The 23443-nt window shown below is 35.3% G+C and overlaps 1 protein-coding gene across 1 annotated transcript in view; it reads right to left on the bottom strand.

Annotated features, from left to right (window-relative positions):
- Positions 1–23443, bottom strand: part of LOC138692743 (uncharacterized) — a 204489-nt gene that overhangs the window by 29973 nt on the left and 151073 nt on the right. Inside the window, exons 4-5 of the mRNA XM_069815935.1 lie at positions 6583–6678; positions 1437–1523 (exon numbers count right to left, since the gene is read on the bottom strand). Coding sequence (XP_069672036.1) covers positions 1437–1523; positions 6583–6678 — 183 coding nt within the window. The remainder of the gene's footprint in view (positions 1–1436; positions 1524–6582; positions 6679–23443) is intronic.

Raw genomic sequence — 23443 nt, forward strand, 5'->3', positions numbered from 1 at the left:
TATAACTAATTTCACATTTTGGGTTAAATGGAATTGTCCCCTTCCTAAGTAGCTAAGTAACGAGTGCAATGCATGTAACGCTCTTCAGTTAAGTATATTTATAATTAGTTTCACATTCTGGACAGAAATGTGCAGATGTTTTTCCTTATACAAGTAGGTAGTGATTACAAACGTCATGCACTTCAGTTATCAATGTTTTAAAATATTTTCATATATTGGATTCAAGCGAGTAGCGAAGTGGTCGTTACAATAGACATGATTCCCTTGATTTATATTTCTGTTCCTATTAAGGGGTGATGTAGTCTCAAATACACTGTTATATATCACCAATCCCACAATTTTTAGCTACCCATCTGAAATTTAGGTACAAGTATTTACAATAACTGACTATTACAAAACTTAATTACAATACCTTACCATGTCAGGAAGTCTAATTACGAACCCACGTAACCTAACCTAACCTAACCTAACCTAACCTAACCTAACCTAACCTGACATCACAAAATATAAGGAACATTTTTTCATGATCTATTAAAGATATGGTTCTGAAATGTTGTACACATTTGCTCTACATTACATGTAACAAATCCCTGAAGACAATTTTAAAACTTCAATTTTTTTTTCAAAATAAATTAAAACATGTATTTTTTTTATAAATATAATTGCTTTGTCAAAGTAAAGTTCTTCAAATACTGACGTAAAAACAAATTTTCTACAGGAGAATTTTCATTATGCAATAATAAGGAATTGTGCAAAATTTCATTACTTTATCTCAAATAGTTTCTGAGAAAATGGTCCTTCTTCATTGAAAATTGGGTATTGTGGATAACAAGTCGTAAAGTTTGAATATGCATTCCACATGATTAATTATTTTTTTATCTCTTGTGACCCACAAAATCAACAACAGGCACTGTTTATAGCACACGAAGGAATTGGTAGCCTAAATCAATTATTCAAAATCCTGAAGAACAATCATTTTTACAAATATTTTCTAGTCCAAGTCCCTCTCCAATCTTTTTTCTAGAACTACTCTGCGACTCTTCTTGATTGAAATCCATTTAGACTAACGTTTATGCTGTAAAATTTTGTTTAGGGATTCCCAGCACTATGTAATTTTTTTGACAAATTTTTAGAAGATGTGATTTTTGGTCAGTTTGGCCCTACATCTCCCCTCAATACGAAATACATGGTTTCCAAGACGTTAAAATGAATCCTCGAACTTATTTGCATTGAATCCAACATATTTCAAAGTTTAACGACTAATTAGTTACTTAAAATCTTGCACTCAGAAGTTATTTTCGTTAGAGACTGTCCTAAAGATTACTGAATATTCTGAAAAAAAAAACAAAAGAAAGCTTCACAAACTCCCAGGATTTTCATGTGTTAAAGAACACACAAGGGCAGTTAGTTGCACATCAGAATGAAAACTGAGTAACCTTCTCTGTGAAAGTGATGAAATGGATAGCCGCGTGGCGGATGGTAGAAATCGCTTAGCATCCAGGGAGGCCTCGGTGTGGGTATCTCTAGAAGAGCAAAAAAGTGTCATTACAGCGAGAGAGAAAGACTCTGCCATGCAGGGCGCTCCAGGCTACAGTTGAACCCACAAGCATTCAGAGTGTGAATACTTTGTACTTATGTAGCCGAGCACAATAATGCCAAATTTGTACAAAATGTGACTAAATAAATATATTTTTGTAAATCATTTACGGTCTTACTAATAAAAAACTCTATATACAGACGTTTAACTGTCTTATACAGGGACATCATTTTATTTTTACTAACATTTTTAATATTAACTTGCCTATACCTCTGGATCAACGCCGTTTGCTTACCCCTTCCACGACTGGCGTTCGATGATACTGGCGTAATATACAAACAAATCACTTCATTAGGTATAGGAGGGAATAAAAGTAGTTCATCCATATACGCAAACTAGGAAATATTGCGCTTTTGAGTTTAATCATTTTCATTAGGTTTTTGTTTAATAAAAATACAGTACAGTATTAACAATGAGTGTTTTTACTCACGAACTGAGCTGTCCATGTGGACGTATTCATTATGCAGTGTATATTATACTGTCTACAGCACATTAGCGTACAATACAGAGAATGAAGTTAAATTGAAAAATAATCATAATATGGATATTTAAACACAGTTTTTTTTTAAATGGTGGCCGTTCATTTCGATACAGGCTTCAGTTCTATTGTACTTAATTCCAATTACCAGTTTCGTTCTTCGTACTAGTAACTCATGTTGAAATAATTCTGTACCTACTCTATAAAATAGCACCTTACGTACTGTAAATTCAATCTTCACTTCTGCCCGATCCGAAAAGTTAAAATTACTCAGACATACTATCTACTGTTCGTCCAAGTGGTTATTTCATAGGGTCGTAGAAAGGACGGAAATCACGTGACAGTTAATTACTTAACGAAGTCCTTTTATTTAAGTTATTTAAAACGGTTGTATAATATTACGTAGACGTCCAATTCCTAACAAATTAATGTTCTCAGGAAAGAGCTAAGACAGCCCAACCACTAGCTGATGGGGGAAATCGGGATACGACGTAGGCAAATGGACGACAGTACCTGTGCGAAAATGATTCAATATTGAAAGCTCTTTCGTCACTGGAAAACGTGAACACATTTTTGGAACGTACTGTTTACTATCACCGTAAGGCTACTATGACTGTATATGCGGTCTTGGATCTGTGTGGAGGACGGTTGAACTTCGTTAGTAGAAGTGGTGGGAGTGAAGTACATTTAAAAGCTCAGGTACAATAAAAATTGAAGTAAAAATAAAATGATGTCCCTGTACTTATGCAATGAGTAGCTCGTTTATAAGTCGTGTGTAAATTCCTTACTAATAATCACTACATACGTCGTGTATAACAGTATAACTGTTACACAGCTACGTCATAGTTTCGTCATTACTTCATTACGAAAAGTAATAGAATATCTGAGGTTCTCTATTGCATCCGGTAGAGAGCTTTAGTGTGCCGTGTTAAGTATCGATAGTACAACTGGCTCTGATCGATTACCACGCTATATTTTGGTCAAAAAGTACAAACTACAGCAATAATATTCTACTTATTCTGTGCTCTTTGGTGTGTCCTTCTGTGGTTACAAAGCATCCATCATCATAAAATGACAGTCGATAAGAACAGCTGTTAGAGGGGCGGCCATTTTTTCTCTATCTACAACACTTAAACAAGGGGTTTCATGTATATAACTACTGCAAAGCAATTCCCATTGTATAGTTACAGATTGTTTATACATCTATCGCTTATGCATGGTTTATTAGTAACGTTTTCTGTCTCAACGCTGCATAAGTCTCGTATAAAAACTATACACGGTTTATTAGTAAGACCGTTAAAGTACGAAGGAAGAGTGTTGAATGTTTTCGTGAGCAATAGTTATATTGAAATTCTCTTGGCTTCTTCCTAACAGAAAGTGAAATTTCTCTGCGCCGTTTTCTGATACAATTCTATACATAAGTGTTCATAACTGCTTCACGTTTCGATTTCTCTTAGTTTTGTGTTATTGTATATGCTGGTGCTATTCACTATTGTGTTCACTATCATTGTTTTAAAGCAGTATAGTGCCTAGAATGAAGGAAGAAAATGAATTACATTCTCCAACCAGTCTTTTTCCACCAATCGGAATCGGCGAGTTTTCATATCCGGTCTTCAATGTGATAAGCTGGGATAATGAGTTATTGTTTTTTTATTTAATATCCAAGACGAAGTATTCATACACTATTCAGTACTTTCTCAGAAAACTGACAGCAAAAGGTCACATGCTGCACAAATTTGGCAACATTATCGTCCATAAATAAATTCAAACATGATAATTCCAGTTTGATTTAATTATTATTGTAGATTTGTTAGTAAGACACAGAAGACTGATTTACACCACAACACAGCCACTGACAGATGCAAATATATTCATTAATGTACAGACACATTTCAATGAAGACATTATTGAATGATGCAGAGATTATTCCTGGAGACAGGGAAAAAGATATGAAAGATAATATTGACACTGATAATGGTCGACATTGTGATGTAGTGATGATTATGATAATATCATGTTAGTGGTGCGGTAATTATGATTATGTTAGTGATCTGATGTCATCACTGTGATTAGTATCGATATAGTGATGTCCCAGCAATGGAAATGATGTGATTCTTATGGTGAATGTATTAGTGATAATGGTAGTGAAGATAATGGTACAGTTGTGATAATAGTGGTATGGTGATTATTATGGTGGTTGTAGTACTCCGATGATGAGGGAAATTGTGTGATTGTGATAGAGTGGTGTAATGATTATTATGGTGATTGTAGGACTTTGATGGCGAAGGTAATGGTGTGATTGTAATAGTAGTGGTGTAATGATTATTATGGTGATTGTAGTACTCTGAGGTTGAGTATAATGGTGTGATTGTGAGAGTAGTGGTGTAATGATTATGGTAATGTAATAGTTTGATGGTGAGGGTAATGGTTTGATTGTGACAGTAGTGATGTAATGATTATGGTGATGTAATAGTTTGATGGTGAGGGTAATGATGTGATTGTGATAGTAGTGGTGTAATGATTATGGTGATGTAATAGTTTGATGGTGAGAGTAATGGTTTGATTGTGATAGTAGTGGTGTAATGATTATGGTAATGTAATAGTTTGATGGTGAGGGTAATGATGTAATTGTGATAGTAGTCTAGTGGTGTAATGATTATGGTGATGTAATAGTTTGATGGTGAGGGTAATGGTTTGATTGTGATAGCAGTGGTGTAATGATTATGGTGATGTAATAGTTTGATGGTGAGGGTAATAGTGTGATTGTGATAGTAGTGGTGTAATGATTATGGTGATGTAATAGTTTGATGGTGAGGGTAATAGTGTGATTGTGATAGTAGTGGTGTAATGATTATTATGGTGATTGTAATACTCTGATGGTGAGGGTAAATGCTGCCATTGTGATAGTAGTGGTGTAATGATTATCATGGTGATTGTAATGGTTTGATTGAGATGACAATGGTAATGAGGATAATTGTGTAGTAGTGATAGTAGTGTGTTTTTATTTGGTTACTTAACGACGCTTTGTTAACTACGAGGTTATTGAATTAATCTACTTGATATTAATTGTACAAATTTGTATAGCTTAATGAATGTATGCTTGTGAATTGAATTAATCTACTTACTTTGTATTGTATATGTTTGTATAGTTTTGGCTGATGAATTGTATATGCTTTAAATTGAATATTAATCTGTATAGCTCTATTGATGAATTGTTTGTGTTTGTAATTTGAAGTAGTTTGCATGATATGTATTATCAATTTCTGTATATCACAACTAATTGAATGGTTTATGCCTTCAATTGAATTAACTTACTTGTTTTGTATTATATTTTATAGCTCAACTGATGAATAATTGTTTGTGTTTGTAAATTTATTAATCTGATTGGCTATGTATTGTATATTTTTAGTAGAGCCATTGATGCAGCTCAGACGGCAGACTGATCCGGAGCTGTGCTCGGGCTTGGGTTGGATCTCTCGTTTGGTCTGAATGATTGGTTTCTTCCGAGGTTTTCTCCAGCCTTGGGATTGAAGCCGGATGGTCTATGACGAGTCCTCGGCTTCACTTCATTTCACCCCTTTGGTCTGATTACCTGGTTGGGTTTTTTCCGAGGTTTTCCCCAACCAAAAGGCAAATACCGGGTAATCTTTTGGCGAATCCTCGGGCCTCACCTCATTTCACTACATCTCGCCAAAATATTGTAAAAAATTGTAAAAAAATTGTAGAACTACAAAATTGTGAAACTGTAAAAATTGTAATTGTAATATTGTAAAATTTTGACTTGTTCCACATCTTAAAGCTTCATTGCTCATGTAAGATCTATGGAATATAATAAATGAAATGAAAAAATGAAATAGCGTCAATAGGATTGGTGATAACGAGATGGTATTTGGCGAGATGAGGAGAGAATTCGCCATAGATTACCGACACTCGCCTTTCGGTTGGGGTACACCTCTGATAAAACCGAACCAGGTAATCAGGCCAAGCGGGAATCGAAACCACGCCCGAGCGCAACTTCGAATCAGAAGGCAAACGTGCCTGCAGACTAAGCTACGTCGGAGTCGGGTAGTAGTGTGATTTTAGTGGCTGATGGTTATTATTATGTTGGTGGTGATCATTGTGGTGATTGATGAACATAATGAGGTTAGTGGAGACGCTGGTCTGATGATTTGTTGTAAAAGTGGTAGTAGCGATAGTAATACCGTAGTGATTACGGTGGTGATAGTGATAGACTGATAATAAAAGTGTTGAGTGACACTGAATATTGTAATATATTGTTTTATAAATTATTCAATGTGATGACTCTTTGAAATGCAGTGGATAATCAAGCTGGAGAGTTGCAAGCATGAGAAAAACAGGAAGGAAGTGGTCGTGGCCCATTTTTAGTATTCTTCTTTAGAGACGGGTAGAAAATCACAAAATCTCAAGTCATATTAGCCCATGTTGGGAGTTGAAACTCGAACAGTGTTAGTACTGGTTAGTAGCACACGGCACACAAACCAGAGACCTTCTCGTTGAATCTGATGGAAGGGGAAACCGTGCGACTGGTGAGACTGGTACAGGTCGTCACGTGACCTCCACGGCGGCGTGGGCGTGGGCCCTTCTAGAAAAGAAACAGCACAAATCAGTCACTCAAAAAAAGCAGCTAGAATTTATGACACACGAAACGGAGAAATTGTAATACGCATGGCCCACAACCACAAAACGTCATCACCGGGGGAAGCCATTCTCAACTGCTCTCATCTAAAATAAAAACAAAATTTAGCTTCAAGAATATTAAAGGTGATATCATTATATGACGAGATAGATACGAAAGACGCGCGGGCCTTCATTCCTGAACCAGAAGAGTCTATCTGTGCTTGTTGGTGTGCTTTGTAGTGAATACAGATTCGATATAGAGTACGAAATTAATGTCCTTAGAGGCATGGGATATCATTTTATGAAGATGAATACACAAGGAAGCGTCGTGATATATTCTACGAAAATGATGACGGACATTTAAGGATCTAATTTTTAGAGACTTTTAAGATGTGAAATCATATGATCAAATTGGAGCAGTGGTATAATGAAAAATACATCTCACAGACGTCTTTTGTATTACAAATCTGTCAGAAAATTCCAGGATATAACTTTCGTGCATATGTGGCCGCCAGCCTTCTTAATTATGACTTCCGCATACGAAGATGCCTTGTTTCATGTGTGAGATTTTAATTAAGCCTAAATGTCATATAAGTACAGCTCTTAAGCATGGAGCTAGTTTCGGCCCAAGACTTTATAATAAAATTACAAACCATTTTCCAAATTTGAAATATTTTAAAATCGAAGCTTTTAAAAAAGAAATTTATAATATTATTCATGATATATAATATTAACAAATGTGTGTATTTTTTTACCCTTTATTTCTGTTGACTATATTCAAGTTTTTATTAAATATCACTGGCTTCTGTTTGACTGTCAATTTATATTAAAATGTGTCTTTTCTCTCTTTTTTTTTGCTCTTGTGTGTTATTTATTAGTTTGAATTAAGTCACTTACTGTATTTAGTAAACTGTCGTTGTAAATTTTATGTTATATTATTGGCTAAGACCACACCGTACATGAGCCTGGCTCTTACGGTAGTGGATAGAAACATTTTTGTTTTATAATTTTAATTTGTACTCACTAGCTAGCTAGTTAAATAAATAAATAAATTTAATATTAATCATAGGGTGAATATTAATAATTTATTATTATACAAAGCACGGTCTTGTATTCGGGAAGTGCGGGCTTCGATTCTAGGGATCGATTATCCTGATTTGGGATTTTCGTGGTTTTATAAGCTTCTTCAGGCGAATGCTGGGAGTTTCAATTAGGCTACATTCCGTCTCCTTCCAAATCTCAATCTGCTTCTCATCATTTCTATCATCTTCCGTGATAGGACTTCCACCTGTTCGTCGAAGTATCGCACTCGGCAAAATGTACCCTCTATGGACGAGACAGTGAACTATTGTACTGTGGACAAGTCTGGGAAAATTATTTTATTATTATTATTATTATTATTATTATTATTATTATTATTATTAACCAACAGCATGTTGCTAACATTAAGTTATTACAGTAAAATGTAGGGTCATAATTAGAGACAGGAATCTTAGCCACTATTCTTTGAAGTTAAGTGAGTACGGAGTTTGTGCAATAAGCCAAATTACTTGACGCAGAGTAGTGGCGCGTGGTGTTTTACGATTAAAACAGACTACTTCGGCATCAAGGACGGGGTTGTGTGGTGTATTTCAAAAGAATAAACATAGCCTTTGTTGTAAACATTTAACTTAAAATGTTACTGTTTCACAGGCACTATTCTTAATGACCACAAACAAATTTGTCCATACTTTGAAGTAGTGGCGGCCGATTGACTGAGGCAAGTGATGTCGGGCCTCAATCACTGCTTCCTTAAACTCAAAATTTTAGTGGTTTTTAGTCGTAGGAGTATATCACATATTATATGAGTTATTTCAATGAAGCGTATAGAGGTGTAGAAGTAGAAAACTTTGTGATATATCTAGACCTGTCTTGCAGTAAAATTTGTTCCTGAGGCCAGGATCGCTCGTGCCGGGTCTGGCTTCTACATTTCGTATGTTTCCACGGGTTTTAAGGTTGCACTCGGAATGCTGAAACTGAGGCACATTTCTTGTGGCCTCGTGGCCTAGCAGATATTCCCTCACCCATCAGCCTTCACTTCTCCCATTCAGAACCCGGTCGTTTGTCAATGCCAGTCTCAAGTGTTGGTTGGGATGAGAATAACAGTGTGAATCGTCGTGTTGTCTACTATGGTTATGTATTTCGGGAAAGTAGAAATTGAAAGAAATGCGAGAAATAATGATGATAATAGTAATAAATTCATTGTTAGAGTATTGTTATCGACAGGAAATAATATTGAAAAAGGAAAGTTTTAAATTAAGACAGATCTGCGCCATCACTGACAATTTTTCAGAAAGATACTCTTAAAACGCGAGCTTTCAATGCATCCTCATGTAATATAAATGGGTCTTTGGGGTGCAAAATAAACGTTTCTGTTGGTCGTGCTTGTTACTGCCCCCCCCCAAAAAAAAGGAGAGAGAGAAAACAGTGTGTCTATTGAAACTACAGCGATCTGAAAAATATTTCCCGGGGAATTTCAACACATGCTTCTTCAGTTGATCATAATATTCGTTGCTTTATAAAAATTAAATAGTTAAGCCTATTGAAATCAACTCACATCATAGCAACTTATTTGAAGATTGACATATTATTTTTCATTAATAATAATAATAATAATAATAATAATAATAATAATAATAATAATAATAATAATAATATAGTAATAATGTCAATCATAATAAAGTATCTTCAATAATAAACATTTTGTATGGAAGGTAGCCTGCTTAAACTACTTACTACAGGCCTCACCGAGGATTTCGGTCACCAGCCGCTACTGCTTTGGAGTCAACTGTCATTTCATCCACATATTTTTGTCCACTGGACTTTAGACCGTTGTTTTTATTTCCAATTTTTTTAGTTCAGAATTATAAGGGCCACATACAAATTTGTCCATACATTTGCCCACTACCATTTAGCTCTTTTTTTATATTTTATTGCAATCTACGATAACATTTTATTGAAATAATGGTGGTATTTTGTATGTTTTCGTGGAAAAAATTTCAGCATTACTTAGTTTAAATTTTCTGTGTGACAATTTTTAATTACGCAGAATGCAAAGACTAATTGATTAAAACAGGACAGAAGTGTACTAGAACACAACGAATTCATATATAATTTTCATTAGAATAGGGAGAGAAAATGCTAGCGTTGTGAAGAGAGGCAGATCTGTAATTGTAGGTGTACTACAAATTTAAACGTGTCATAAGAAATTTAAGTAAAAAGGACTGGTAACCATACACATTAACTAGATAAGTAGATATTGAAGCAAGAATTATTGTAAATAAATAAAAAGAAGAGTGCAAGAAAATCCGAATGAACCACCATCTGCAATAAGTTTACAGGAAACCAAACATATTAAAAATGAAGAAATCTTGCATAGTCTTCCTCCACGTCACAATTTAATGCTTATCATTAATAGCAGCCAGAACAAAACAAGACCATTACTACCGAATTCATTAGCTGCACTTAACATTCCTGATACATACAGATTAACCCTGAATAATGATGTATTTTTACAATATGATTCAAGGCATAATAATAATAATAATGAAAGAATCATCCTTTTCTTCATATCTCACGCTCTTTAGCATTTATGTAATAGCAAAATAATGCTTGGACATGGTACTTTTAAGACTGTCCCCAATATATACCGTGTCCCGCTTAGAGGGATCGAGAAATAAATGCTCACCACTTAAAACCAAATAAAGATATCGTTGTGATTTACATCTGACAGGACAGAGAAACTGTCCAAGTTTACGCAACAAAGTCTGAAAACAGCTGCATGCGTAACTTTCGTTTGTTTGTTGCTAAAACAAGCCTGGAGCCATTTTGTAGGACACGCCATGGTCAACATGTGGACACCACAACAGAAAGTTCAGTGTGTGCTATGACTAGCAGAAGAAAAATCTGTGTACAATGCCGTGATCGTCGTACATGGATAAGTGGATCGGAAAACGAGGACTCATTGCCTGGCCAATCAGGTCACCCGATTTACTCCCTTGGACTATTTTCTGAGGCTTTGTGAAGGATGCTGTGTACCAAAGAGGCAGAGCTAACACTTTGGAGGAACTGAGGCAACGCATCACAAATGCAGCTGCGCTAGTGACTCCACAAATGCCACAGAACAATTGCCGGGAGGCTGAATACCGTTTAGATGTCTGCAGGGCAACTCAAGGCGCACACGTCGAGTTGCATTGAGTATTCTCCGAAACTCGGAGGGTTCTTACTTCAAGTTACGTAAAAAGTTATGTTAATAAACCATTATTTACACTTGAAATTACCACTTATTTCTCGATCCCTCTAAGCGGGACACGGTGTATTACACAAATTTTGCACACTGCATGGAGAGGAAAACAACTACGTTTTCCCTCAGGTATACACTCTCACAGCAAGTAAATCGCAAAGGACATACACATGAATCTCTAACCTTCGTAGGTAAAATGCTTCTAAAAATAAAACTGTCTCTACAACATTTTGTTTCGAATTCTGAAGTAGCTACAATAGTAAGGGATGTTTTACCTCAAACTAATCTACATGCCTGTTTATTTCATTATTCACAAGCAGTTTGGTGCAAAGCCGTTAATTTAGGCCTAAAGGTACCATACAATGAAAACTTTGATGCTAGACTAAGTATTTAAGTGCTTTTAAGGCATGAAATAATAATAATAATAATAATAATAATAATAATAATAATAATAATAATAATCAGTAAGAAGTTTATGAAAATCTCGAGCATGAAATCCACAATAATGTAATAGAATTATTTCATTACGTATATCAGACGTAGGCCTAGTTCGGGGCCGACTAGCAGTGTTATCTCGCTTCGAACCAGGACTCAGGAATGTACACTGCTCCGTGGATTTAGTAGAAAGTCAATGTTCACCTACTTAGACATGACACACAGAACAAGTCCTCTGCAATCGGCAAGCATCATCTTTTGGTAGAGCAGTGGTATTCAATCTATAAGAGGTACGCATCCCACTGATTACGTACATAAAAATGTTGACATATTTATTTTATTATACTTGTTGATAATTATTGCATTATATTATAGTTTCTTTTCCAATATCAACTCTTGTTTTCCTTGCTTTGATACCATTTACGTAAATCATTACTATTATTATTGCATCAATAACTACTGCATAATAATGATGATGATGATGATGATAATAATAATAATAATAGTAATAATAATAATAATAATAATAATAATTTATTTTGAGTACATCAGTCATAGTCTTTTGTTAATTCTTATATAATTGCAATACAGTTTGGGGGTACAAATATATCTTGGGGGTAAGCTAGCAAAAAAGATTGAATACTATTGATGTAGAACAAGAAGCTCTAGGAATATTACGAACAGTAAAAAATCGATAATACGGAAATGAGTATTTAAGAGTTGTTAATTAATTAAAAAAAGCGAATCTGATACAACGTTAATACAAATTAATTTTATTTCGTATGTATGTATGTATGTATGTATGTATGTATGTATGTATGTATGTATGTATGTATGTATGTATGTATGTATGTATGTATGTATGTATGTATGTATGTATGTATTTTTAATTGGGATATTTTACGACGCTGTATCAACATCTCAGGTTATTTAGAGTCTGAATGAAATGAAGGTGATAATGCCGGTGAAATGAGTCCGGGGTCCAGCACCGAAAGTTACCCAGCATTTGCTCGTATTGAATTGAGGGAAAACCCCGGAAAAAACCTCAAACAGGTAACTTGCCCTGACGGGGATTCGAACCCGGGCCACCTCATTTCGCGGCCAGACGTGCTGACCTTTACTCCAAGGAGTGGACTGTATGTGTAAATAAAAAATAAATAAATAAATAAATAAATAAATAAATAAATAAATAAATAAATAAATAAATAAATAAATAAAGGAAAGAAGGAAGGGAGAAAGAAACGAGTGAGTGAGTGAAGTTATGAAGGAAGAAAAGAGTGAATGAATGAATGAGTGAGTGAGTGAACGAAGAAACGAACGAATGAATGAATAAATGAATGAACGAAATTAATGAATGAAGGAATAAATAAAGAAATAAATCAATAAAGAAACATGTAAAGGATTAAATTAGTAAAGAAAAAATAAATACTGCTTTACTCTCTCCAACAATACCCTTAAAATTTGTGCCGTTTTCAAGGCGTTGAATAATATTTACTTGTCAGAAATATTCAGACTTGAAAGTGTTTGTGACATGATGTCTTACCGGTATGGGGAAGCTTGGATTCTCATCACAACAACAGACCACGTTGTACTGTGTTCTGTTTTTTTTTTTTTAACTCAAACCCATTCTATTAAATCGACGAAGCATTGTATACGAATCTGTACGTAACGGCTTACAAAGATCAACGAACACAATTGAAGGTTGGTACTCAACATTCCAGAAGTTAGTCAATTACCATCATGCATCAGTGTGGAAATTTTAGGCCATGTCAAAAAAGATCAGTGTCAGAATGAAATTCTAATCAAATTCAGAGTGGGGGGGGGCATAAAATTAAAAATCCTATCATTTCTTTTATAAAAATCAAATTGAAGGAATTGTTACTGTCTCGAATACAAAACCAGCAATAGAATAAACATATATCTCCTGGAATTTAATTACAAATTAAGACTTTACAACGAAGAAGCTAACATGGAGGAAGAAAATTATCAAAAGTATGTATAATTGAGTTTCAATACTGAATGAAGCTGTTGTAAGAAAAAACGCTTTTCATATTGACATTACAGCAGTGACCAGTCAGTATGGGGACAAGAGCATTATGCACATAAAAGCGATGGACAAAATGGCACTGGACATGGCAGTAGTGGGGAAAAAAAGCTATGGACATAAAGTTACTGTGGACGAAATAGTACGGTGGACAAAACAATTATTGGACTTAAAAGTTGTGGACATATTTTCTGCCAACCCCCATTCTCTATTTGGTGTTTTAACATAGTGCGAATAATTTTGGAAGTTTATAATATTTGTTTCTGTAGTTGGGCGGCAAATCAATTGGAATAGAAGTGAAATTTTTATGTACTTAAACAAGTTTTGTTATTAATTCTCGTTTCATGTTATGACTACAGGGAAGATCTCCGCAGACTGAAGTACATACAGGTGTCTGTGAAATGCCCCGACAAAATCTGGCAAGAGGCACTAGCCGTTATAAAAGTAATTAATAAAATTCATACAAACATTCAAAACCAAATCATTTCAGAACTACTTTTGTTGTGATAAGCGTTTACACCTGACTGAGAATATTTTAAAGTAGATGTTGAAAATGTGATTCAACGATCTCAATACAGGCGTGGGTAAGATACTATATTGACTTTATACGTTCCAACGTCACTGAAATTCGAGGAATCATTGCAAATTCTCCAACAGTACACTGTTGCAAGATTTCAACATCATTCACTGGGTAGAAGAAATTGAATATTTCAAATGTTCCACAAGAAATAGGCTAAAGCAGTGGTTCCCAAACTGGGGATCGCGACCCCCAGAGGAGTCGTGTAAAGAGCTGAGGGGGTCGCGAGATGATTTACAAAATAAAATAAAAAAAACGACTTATTAACATACACTTACTGTGTGTTGAGGAACATAAACAGCATTCGCCACAATTAAAAAAATTTAGTAGTTATACACTAAAATAAGAAATAATAATTTTATGAATGTCTGTTTTTTCAGAAAGTGTCTCTGAAATCTGAAACCTGTATTCGATACACACATAATGGTATTACTTTCAAATTAAGTGAGATTTATCTTCTTTGTTTTGTTGGCATTCATAGACAAGAAGCTTATTTTGCATAAATATGTAAGTGTGGTTATGAGATATTACTTGTACGAATTAGATGGCGCAGGTAACAGTCAACGTCATCAACTGTATGCAAAATAAAAATGCTGAAACAAACTCGAAAAGAAAAGCTGTTGGTAACGTTTGGTCAACTTTCTTATTGTTTTTGACCGTAGTATTTCAGAGAGACATACCCTATGACTTAGACAGGAAGCCCTGCTTCCCACATGCCCAAATAGAATATTGAAGTTGCATACGGCATATTGCACTTCTTTAGACATTTCCAACTATTTCTTACCCATTCCAACACAAAACGCCGGTAGTTATCCTATGAGAAATATATGTACAGCAAAAAAAAAAAAAAAAACCGGACCGACCCTTGTAGCTGATTTCAGAGTCTTGTTCAATCCAGAGCACGATAGACTGGTAACTAAGACTTTCGTGATTTGAATCCTGGCTGGGAAGGAAACTTTTTTTTTTGTTCCTTATTCAGATTTATTCCCAATACTTTTCGATTGCTGGTAAAATTCATGTTCTGGGAATAATAAGTTAATTAAGTAGTAAAATATCGCTGCAATCGAAAAGTATTGGGAATAAATTTAAATAAGGAACAAAAAAAAAGTTTCCTTCCCAGGCAGGATTCGAACCACGAAAGTCTTAGTTACCAGTCTATCGTGCTCTGAGTGAACAAGCCTCTGAAATCAGATACAAGGGTCGGTCCGTTTTTTTTGCCACTACTGTACACTGTACACATATGAAGAATAAATGCAGAGTATGTTATGAATAAATAAATAAGTAAATAATGTAATTCTATATTATTGTTTCCACGTTATTATTGTGTATTTAATATTTTAGAGATGCAGAAGTATATTATTTTAAGGATGCACTCTCATTTCTTAATTTGTTTTAGATATAAATATTGATTTCAATGGTTATTTTTCTTTGAAATAAAACAATGACAGATGAGTGTATGATAACAGTGTCACTTATAATAGACTATATAATCTTTGGTTTCGACATATCTCATGGTTAGAAAATTCGCTTACACAATCACAAAATTCCAGGTCAGATATCTATGATCGCCAGTGTACACTGGCGTTCAAAGATACCTGATCCCTAGTAATCGATAGTGATCGATAATTTGTTCGTTTAAGTTTGTGATTTCTTCTATGAATAGATGAAGATAACAGTCACTGTCGCCAATTGTACATAAATATACCCGCATTATAAAAATATTCAAAATATCATCCCCCTCTAATGATTGTAAAAAAAAAAAAAATAAATACTGGACTTAGCGGGAAACCGCTGACACTGTAAATTATGGGAATAATTTATATTTCATCTACATCAAATTTTCCCAAATATTTTTTTATGTTTCCCAATAATAGGGTCACCTATTGAGAACTAGCGGAACTATTTCAAAGTTATATCTTTGGTTCTGACTTATCCCGTGGTTAGAGAGTTCGTTTACACGATCAGAAAATTGGAGGTCAGATATCTTTGAAAGCCAGTGTACGAAGGAATTAATCCAGCGAAAGCACTAGTTCGACTGAGAGCACCAAAGCATGCATGTAGCGTGTGTCAAATAGTTACTGCTCATAAACCGTTCGGTTTTGGACGTAAATGTACTTTATATATTAACTGCTTTCATTGTTTGTACGTAGAACCATTTCTCCAAGTTTTTCCGGGTATTTCACATACACACTGTAGGGTATATATTTTTGTATGCAATCAAGTGGGAAATATATTTCTGTATCTCCTCAACTTATACTTTATTGATGTTGACATCTAATGGGTAATATCGATGATAAAGGCAATTGCTTTTGATAGATTATTTCATGGAATAGTCTTGCCTGCATATACAGTATCTTATAATACTGCCCATAAAACTCTTTTTTATTGTGGGTCTAACTCAATGTTTATGATACGATCTGCTTTCTTCTTCACTCAAAAGTCAGAATTTGTTTTGGAATTTCATTCTTTATGTGATACAGGCTATTGTTTCTAAAGACTGATGGAGAACTATGAATTCGTTTTCGATATCCAGTTTTTCTATAGTTATAGCTACGTACTTTTACGACAACATGATTCTGAATTGTGTGAATAAAGCATTCGGTTTCTCCAGAGATAACATATACGACTTATCAGCATTTTCGAGGCTGTGGGAAAATCTACGAGGAAAAGTCTGAAAGCAAGGACCATAAAGTCATAAAATGTATAGATACTGTATATGAAACATGTAATAATGGGAATAAAATATAATAGTACATATTTTTATAATATTACTATTGTGCACAAAATAAGTTACTAGAAATTTTAGATTTTTCAGTTTGCTTTTCTGTTTGAACAAAGACTGTTATAAATCTTATAATTACTACTGATAATTAGGGTACGGGAACGTAAACAACACAGTCTGTGCCAAAACAGACCAATGAAAATAAAGTAAACAACGTCAGGAAACGCGACCATGTGGACTATCAGCCAAACAATCTCACCACATTCCATAACCACTTGATCCTATGTTGTCAGAATAACATACAGGCTATGTCTAACCTATAAGTAATGTTTTGGGTGGAAAAACCCCAGCCATAATTATTACTTTAACATTGAAGAACTCGCGATTACAAATGAAACCAATGATCTAAGAGGTCTGTAGCTGCTCTCGATGCCGAGATATTATTGAGAGAAGCCGCGTAGCACGACCAATTTTATACATAAATTCAGCGCCTTCATGCCCGTAGCGAGGGGAGGTAGCGTCACTGGCCGTAGTCACACGAGTTACTTTGGTTCATAGCCTAACTACAGGATGAATCAAAAGTCTGAAACCATATAAATATCTTCCATATGCTTGATTTTCGATTACTATAGGTGTTACTAGTATTTGTAAGATCAAATGCTCTACCAGTGACACATTCGATTCTAACCCTCAGCTATCTCAAAAGTCGTCATTTTGGATTAAACTTTGAAATTAAATGTAAAGGGGATCATGTAGGTACTCAAAATTGAGAATATGGAGAGAAAATTTTGTAGCATTTCTGGGGTGACTTTAGCACAGGCTTCAATGATACGGTTCTTTAAATGTTCCACATTCTCAATTTTCTCTTCATATACCAAGCTATTTACGTAACCCCAAAAGAAAATATCAAGGGGTGTTAAATCTGGAGACCTGGTCGGTCATTTTACTGGTCCACGCCGACCAATCCAACGTCCAGGGAACTGTTCGTCCAGTCTGCTGCAACATTTCAGTGGCTTAACCCACCAGAGTGAAGAATAATATCAATTCTTCTCTCTTTCGATACTGCCATCAGGAAAATCAAGAAATTTGTTATAGGAAAGCTTCAAATAATCACAACAATGCACTGAAACTGTCACAGGTTCACCAAACAGTAAAGCAGTAAAAGTTAATTACCAGAATTGCATAATGCCTTTTCCAAAGCCTCCTTAATACTGTACCATGTTACAAAATATCTGTAGATGCAGCAACTAATGTTTGTGTCATTATGACAGTTATCTTTAAATAACTTGAAACTTTTGATTTACCCTGTACTAACAAGATTGCCATTCAGCTGTGGCTCATAGTGTTTTGAGAGTAAACATTTGAATTTCTGTCATTTTAGTTTCAGCACGGATCCCGGAACGGATGCCCATACCCGGTGCGAGGAAAGACTATTCTACGTAAAAAGTGCCTGTCGCTTAACGTATGGTAAATACAGCTACTAATATTCTCCCTTGTGTAATTGAGTTTATCCTTACACATATTCCCGTAATTTGGTTTAAACTTGTAATATTTTCTTTAACGATTTGCAACGTTAGGTTTTTACCTTGTAAGGAGAACTCTTACCCGACACAACATGAGAAACACGAGCAACTATTTCGAAAGTATGTCCATGTGATAGACTACTTAACAAGAATCGGCAACTACGCCCGTTTCCATGACAACTTAAAAAAAGTGCTGTGAGGTTACTGGTTCTAAGAATAACCTTCTGGGCTTTCCGTTTGCTACTCAACAGCAGAGTACAACGAGAGAAGATGGTGTGGATGACAAGCGCTGGAGTTGTCAGACACTTCTTAAGAACTGCATTGATTCAAGTTTCTCAAGGAAGTGGCCGCCTTAATAACGCGTATTACTTGGTGTTCTATCCACGCGACTCAGGTTCAATCTCCGGCCTGGCAGTAATGGAATTTCTGGTGGACAAAGACGTTGCGGAGGATTTTTCCCTCTTTCATGTCACCAAAACTCTTCACACACCATTCATTTAAGCCATTATCTGCAATAGTTAAAAATAGGTCGAAGTGAATTCTTGGACGTAGAGTCGCGGCCTCTTAGAGTACTGGTCTGGTAGTTTTGTAGAATAAGAAAATCGGGTATATATTCTTATTGCGTAGTAGACATAAGACAAATTGTATTATATACTTCTTAATTTAAATTCAAGAATCCGCCCCTGAGCACGAGTTCTACTCTTCCAGGGGCGAGCTAAAGTCTTTCTGTATATATTATATTTTATGTTAAAATAAATAAATATATATATATATACAAATAAATAAATAAATAAATACGTAAATAAGTGAATAAATAAATAGATAAATACAATAGATAAATAAAATAAATAAATAAATAAAATTAAACGAATTAATGAATGAATGAATGGTGGATGGATGGACGGACGGATGAACGGACGGACGGACGGACAGACAGACAGACAGGTAGGTAGGCATGCAGGTAGATAGGTAGGTAGACAGACAGATAGATAGATGGATAGATAAGTAAATAAATAAATATGGTAGAAAATGTGCTAGAATTGGTCAGAAAAGAAGCTTTAATATATTTATAGGAATCGAAGTACTTTTTTTTAAATAAGGGTTATAGAATGATATAAAACCAACGAATTGCCTCTCTAGAATACTCAAATAGGACTATCAGCTAGTTATGAGCGCTAAAATTAGCGTGAATGGTAATTTAGACATTAGGGTAGGCTATGTGTAAGTTGTGAAATGTATATTTAGCCAGAAAATCTAGACATGTGCAAGGAAATTAGGTTGCTTCTCTTAAACAATCACAGACATTTTTATCAATAATCACAGACATTTTTATCAATAATTATGAAGTATTTTCGAACCTGTTCTTTTGACAGATTGTGACACATGGTACACTTGAAAAGATTTCCTCTGATATGAGTGGCCACTGTATTACGCAAGTCGCACCGCAATATTTGCATTTGGCTAACTTTATGTTGATGATGGTTTTGTATTGTACAGTTCCCAAACTTCAGATGTAGGACTCATTCCGGGGAACTTTACCACTTCGCGAGTTCCAGGAACATCGTATTTCAGAAAAGTCTTCTTCTAGTGAAAGTTACAGGCCTATTAGTCTCCTTAAGGAGAGCGAGAATCGAACCCAATATCTTATGATTTGTAGTTAGGATTTCTTACAACTACTGGGTGTTCAGTTCAAAGTGTGTCATGGCTCGCTGTATGCCGTTATGTGGCTAGCCGATGAGCCTAGAGAATTCAATCTTCCTACACTTCCGCAGAGGCGTATTACCTATGAGCCAAAGAAGTTGCCTAGCAAGTCCGGCGTTCATTCTGAAGAGTACGTACCGATATGTACGGTAACGCCGGTAGTGGCAGGAATGTGAACTGTTTGGAAACATGTACTGTCGGGATATGGGGAGAGGGTTAAGACGACTACTTACGTATTTGTTGACATTAACTTCGACGGTCAACATGGACACGGAGCATTTGATTTGTGTTGTGGAATGTTGCCGTACGCAACCGATGATAACAAATACCCTGCGTACGACTTGCCAGCGCAAAACACAGTTCGAAAGAGGTTATGGAAGCACACAGACCGTACAGACCGCCATCTGTTGCTACGACATTCAAGTTACATCGTACACGTTCTCAAGTTCAGATTGAACGCCTTGAATAATAGGCAACTTCTCTGACATATAAGGTGAAACTCGCTTCAATTCGGTGACTCAACAACAGTGACGTCATGACACATTTTGAAATGAACACCCAGTAGAAGGCTATGTTACATAATGTGCTTATTATATCGTCATTTTTAATAGTATTGATAAATAACATCGCCTGTTGTATATGCAACTAGCAGAACCTTGGTGTACCTAAGGTTGCATTGTATTCTACGCTTACGAATGCTGTAGTAGGAAAACTTCCGTATTTTACATGCCATTTCGTATTCTGTACTACTTGGAGGGTCAGTAGGGAAATTTGAAAGCCCTGTAACTTATCACGTACTCTTCTAGGGATGAGATCTGGTTGTGTTTGGGCTAAGGTTGTATAGCCCGCCTGTCAGCTTCGGGGTCACGATTGGCAAGTCACTTGTCGAACTGGAAAAATAATCTGGCATAGATCACAAAATGGGTCAAAGAGTACCTAGGGTCCTGCCCTCGGAAAGGTAACTAACTAGCCAGCGAACCAACCGATTCGGTGCTAGGACAAGGATTTATCACTCAGTGAATTCAAGTGATTTCCGTCTTTGACAGGAGTGATACCATCATTTCCCATAACTATGGTCCTGGAACACAACTATGATCCATTCAAACTTTGTACTCCATAACGTAGTACCTCGTTTATCTATATTTTTTTGTACTGTAGTTTGAAGTCAAGTCACTGCAGCTATCTACGAAAGGTCTATGTTACTTCTACAATGTTTTTGAATAGCTGTATCGTGGACCATAGTTATGGGAAATGATAGTACTTCTGTTTTTTAAATCAGTCATGTAATCTTATTTATGACTTGCCACTACGTGGCCCGCAATGTAGTAACGTATTTATTAGCGTAATTCCGTTAAAATAGCGTTATTAATGTCCCGCCGAGAGTTCATCATATAGGCTACGTCGTGCGTGACGTTGTCATGGCATGCTAGCCAGTTTAGAAAGCATTTTGGTATTTTACATTAAATAGAGAATAGAGCGAGACGGACCTTGTAGAAAACCTCTCACACTTCTGTTTCCATGACACCATGAGAAACATCAGCGTACTACGAGAAAATGGGACAATTTTATCCATATATGAGGGGGTCAGAAGCAAAGGGGTACATTTCTAAGAACATGAATTAAGTGCATCCAGGGCAAGCTAAAACATCTAAAATTTGAGTGACAAATGGATATATCTTTTAACCATATCACACACTAAAATTGAAATAAAAAATTTCACGGAATTTACGAAAGCTTAGGTACTTTCAACCATATTTTCTAAAAACTAACTTAAGTGCATTTGAAAACCATTTTGGGTCCGATAAGCTGTACAAATTGTTAGGAGAAAATCCACAAACGATTAGGGAAAACGCGGAAATTCTATTTGAACCAAGTAAAGAGATAGGGTTGGAAGTAAATCCCGAAAAGACTAAGTATATGATTATGTCTCATGATCAGAATATTGTACGAAATGGAACTATAAAAGTTGGAGATTTATCCTTCGAAGAGGTGGAAATATTCAAATATCTTGGAGCAACAGTAACAAATATAAATTACACTCGGGAGGAAATTAAACACAGAATAAATATGGGAAATGCCTGTTATTATTCGGTTGAGAAGCTTTTATCTCTAGTCTGCTGTCAAAAAAACTGAAAGTCAGAATTTATAAAACAGTTATATTACCGGTTGTTCTGTATGGTTGTGAAACTTGGACTCTCACTTTGAGAGAGGAACAGAAATTGAGGGTTTTTGAGAATAAGGTTCTTAGGAAAATATTTGGGGCTAAGAGTGATGAAGTTACAGGAGAATAGATAAAGTTACACAAAGCAGAGCTCTACGCATTGTATCCTTCACCTGACATAATTAGGAACATTAAATCCAGACGTTTGAGATGGGCAGGGCATGTAGCACGTATGGGCGAATCCAGAAATGCATATAGAGTGTTAGTTGGTAGGCCAGAGGGGAAAAGGCCTTTGGGGAGGGCGAGACGTAGATGGGAAGATAATATTAAAATGGATTTGAGGGAGGTGGGATATGATGGTAGAGACTGGATTCATCTTGCTCAGGATAGGGACCAGTGGCGGGCTTATGTGAGGGCGGCAATGAACCTCCGGGTTCGTTAAAAGTAAGTAAGTAAGTAAGCTGTACAAATTATCAAGATTTTTATTGTCAAGACCGTCAGACTTGTCAAATTACAAGTGTGATAAACATAAATGTGCTGTTTTTTACATAATAGATTAACGTTTTCGGTTCCACTGAACCATCATCAAATCATTAATAAATCTACAGATAATTTAGGCCTATATTATAAACAAACCGTGAAGACATGTGAAGTAGACCTGAGTATATAATAAGATACAATGGTACATATGAAATCACAGGTAGAATGAGTTGAAATATTAAACATTAGAAATAAAATGTATAGATAAAAAATAAAATTGTTGAAATATGATGAATCATTCAAATCTATATAAAATAGAACTGTGTAGAGAAAGGTAGGCTATAGCAGCGTCTAAGGACGTGTGATCTTAAAAAATCCATGTATTGTAAAATTATATAACAGGTGCAGCATGAAGACTGCATTTACAAAATATCAGTTCAGTGAGCTGGTACAAATTGATGTGTAACGTACGGAAGTGGATATACAGCTTCATGTGAGGTCTGGTAATGGAGCTGATGCAGAAGAAGAGTGTATCCGATGTTGTAGAAAGACCAGTAACACAGTTCTATTTTATACAGATTAGAATGATTAATCATATTTCAACCATTTTATTTCTTATCTATACATTTTATTGCTAATGTTTAACATTTTAACCCATTATACTTGTGATTTCATATGTACCATTGTATCTTATTATATACTCAGGTCTACTTCACATTTAAGACATATGTCTTTACTGTTTGTTTATAATATAAGTTATCTGTAGATTTATTAATGATCTGATGATGGTTCAGTGGAACCGAAA

The sequence above is a fragment of the Periplaneta americana genome, chromosome 17, assembly GCF_040183065.1.
Source record: "Periplaneta americana isolate PAMFEO1 chromosome 17, P.americana_PAMFEO1_priV1, whole genome shotgun sequence".
Lineage (NCBI taxonomy): Eukaryota > Metazoa > Arthropoda > Insecta > Blattodea > Blattidae > Periplaneta > Periplaneta americana.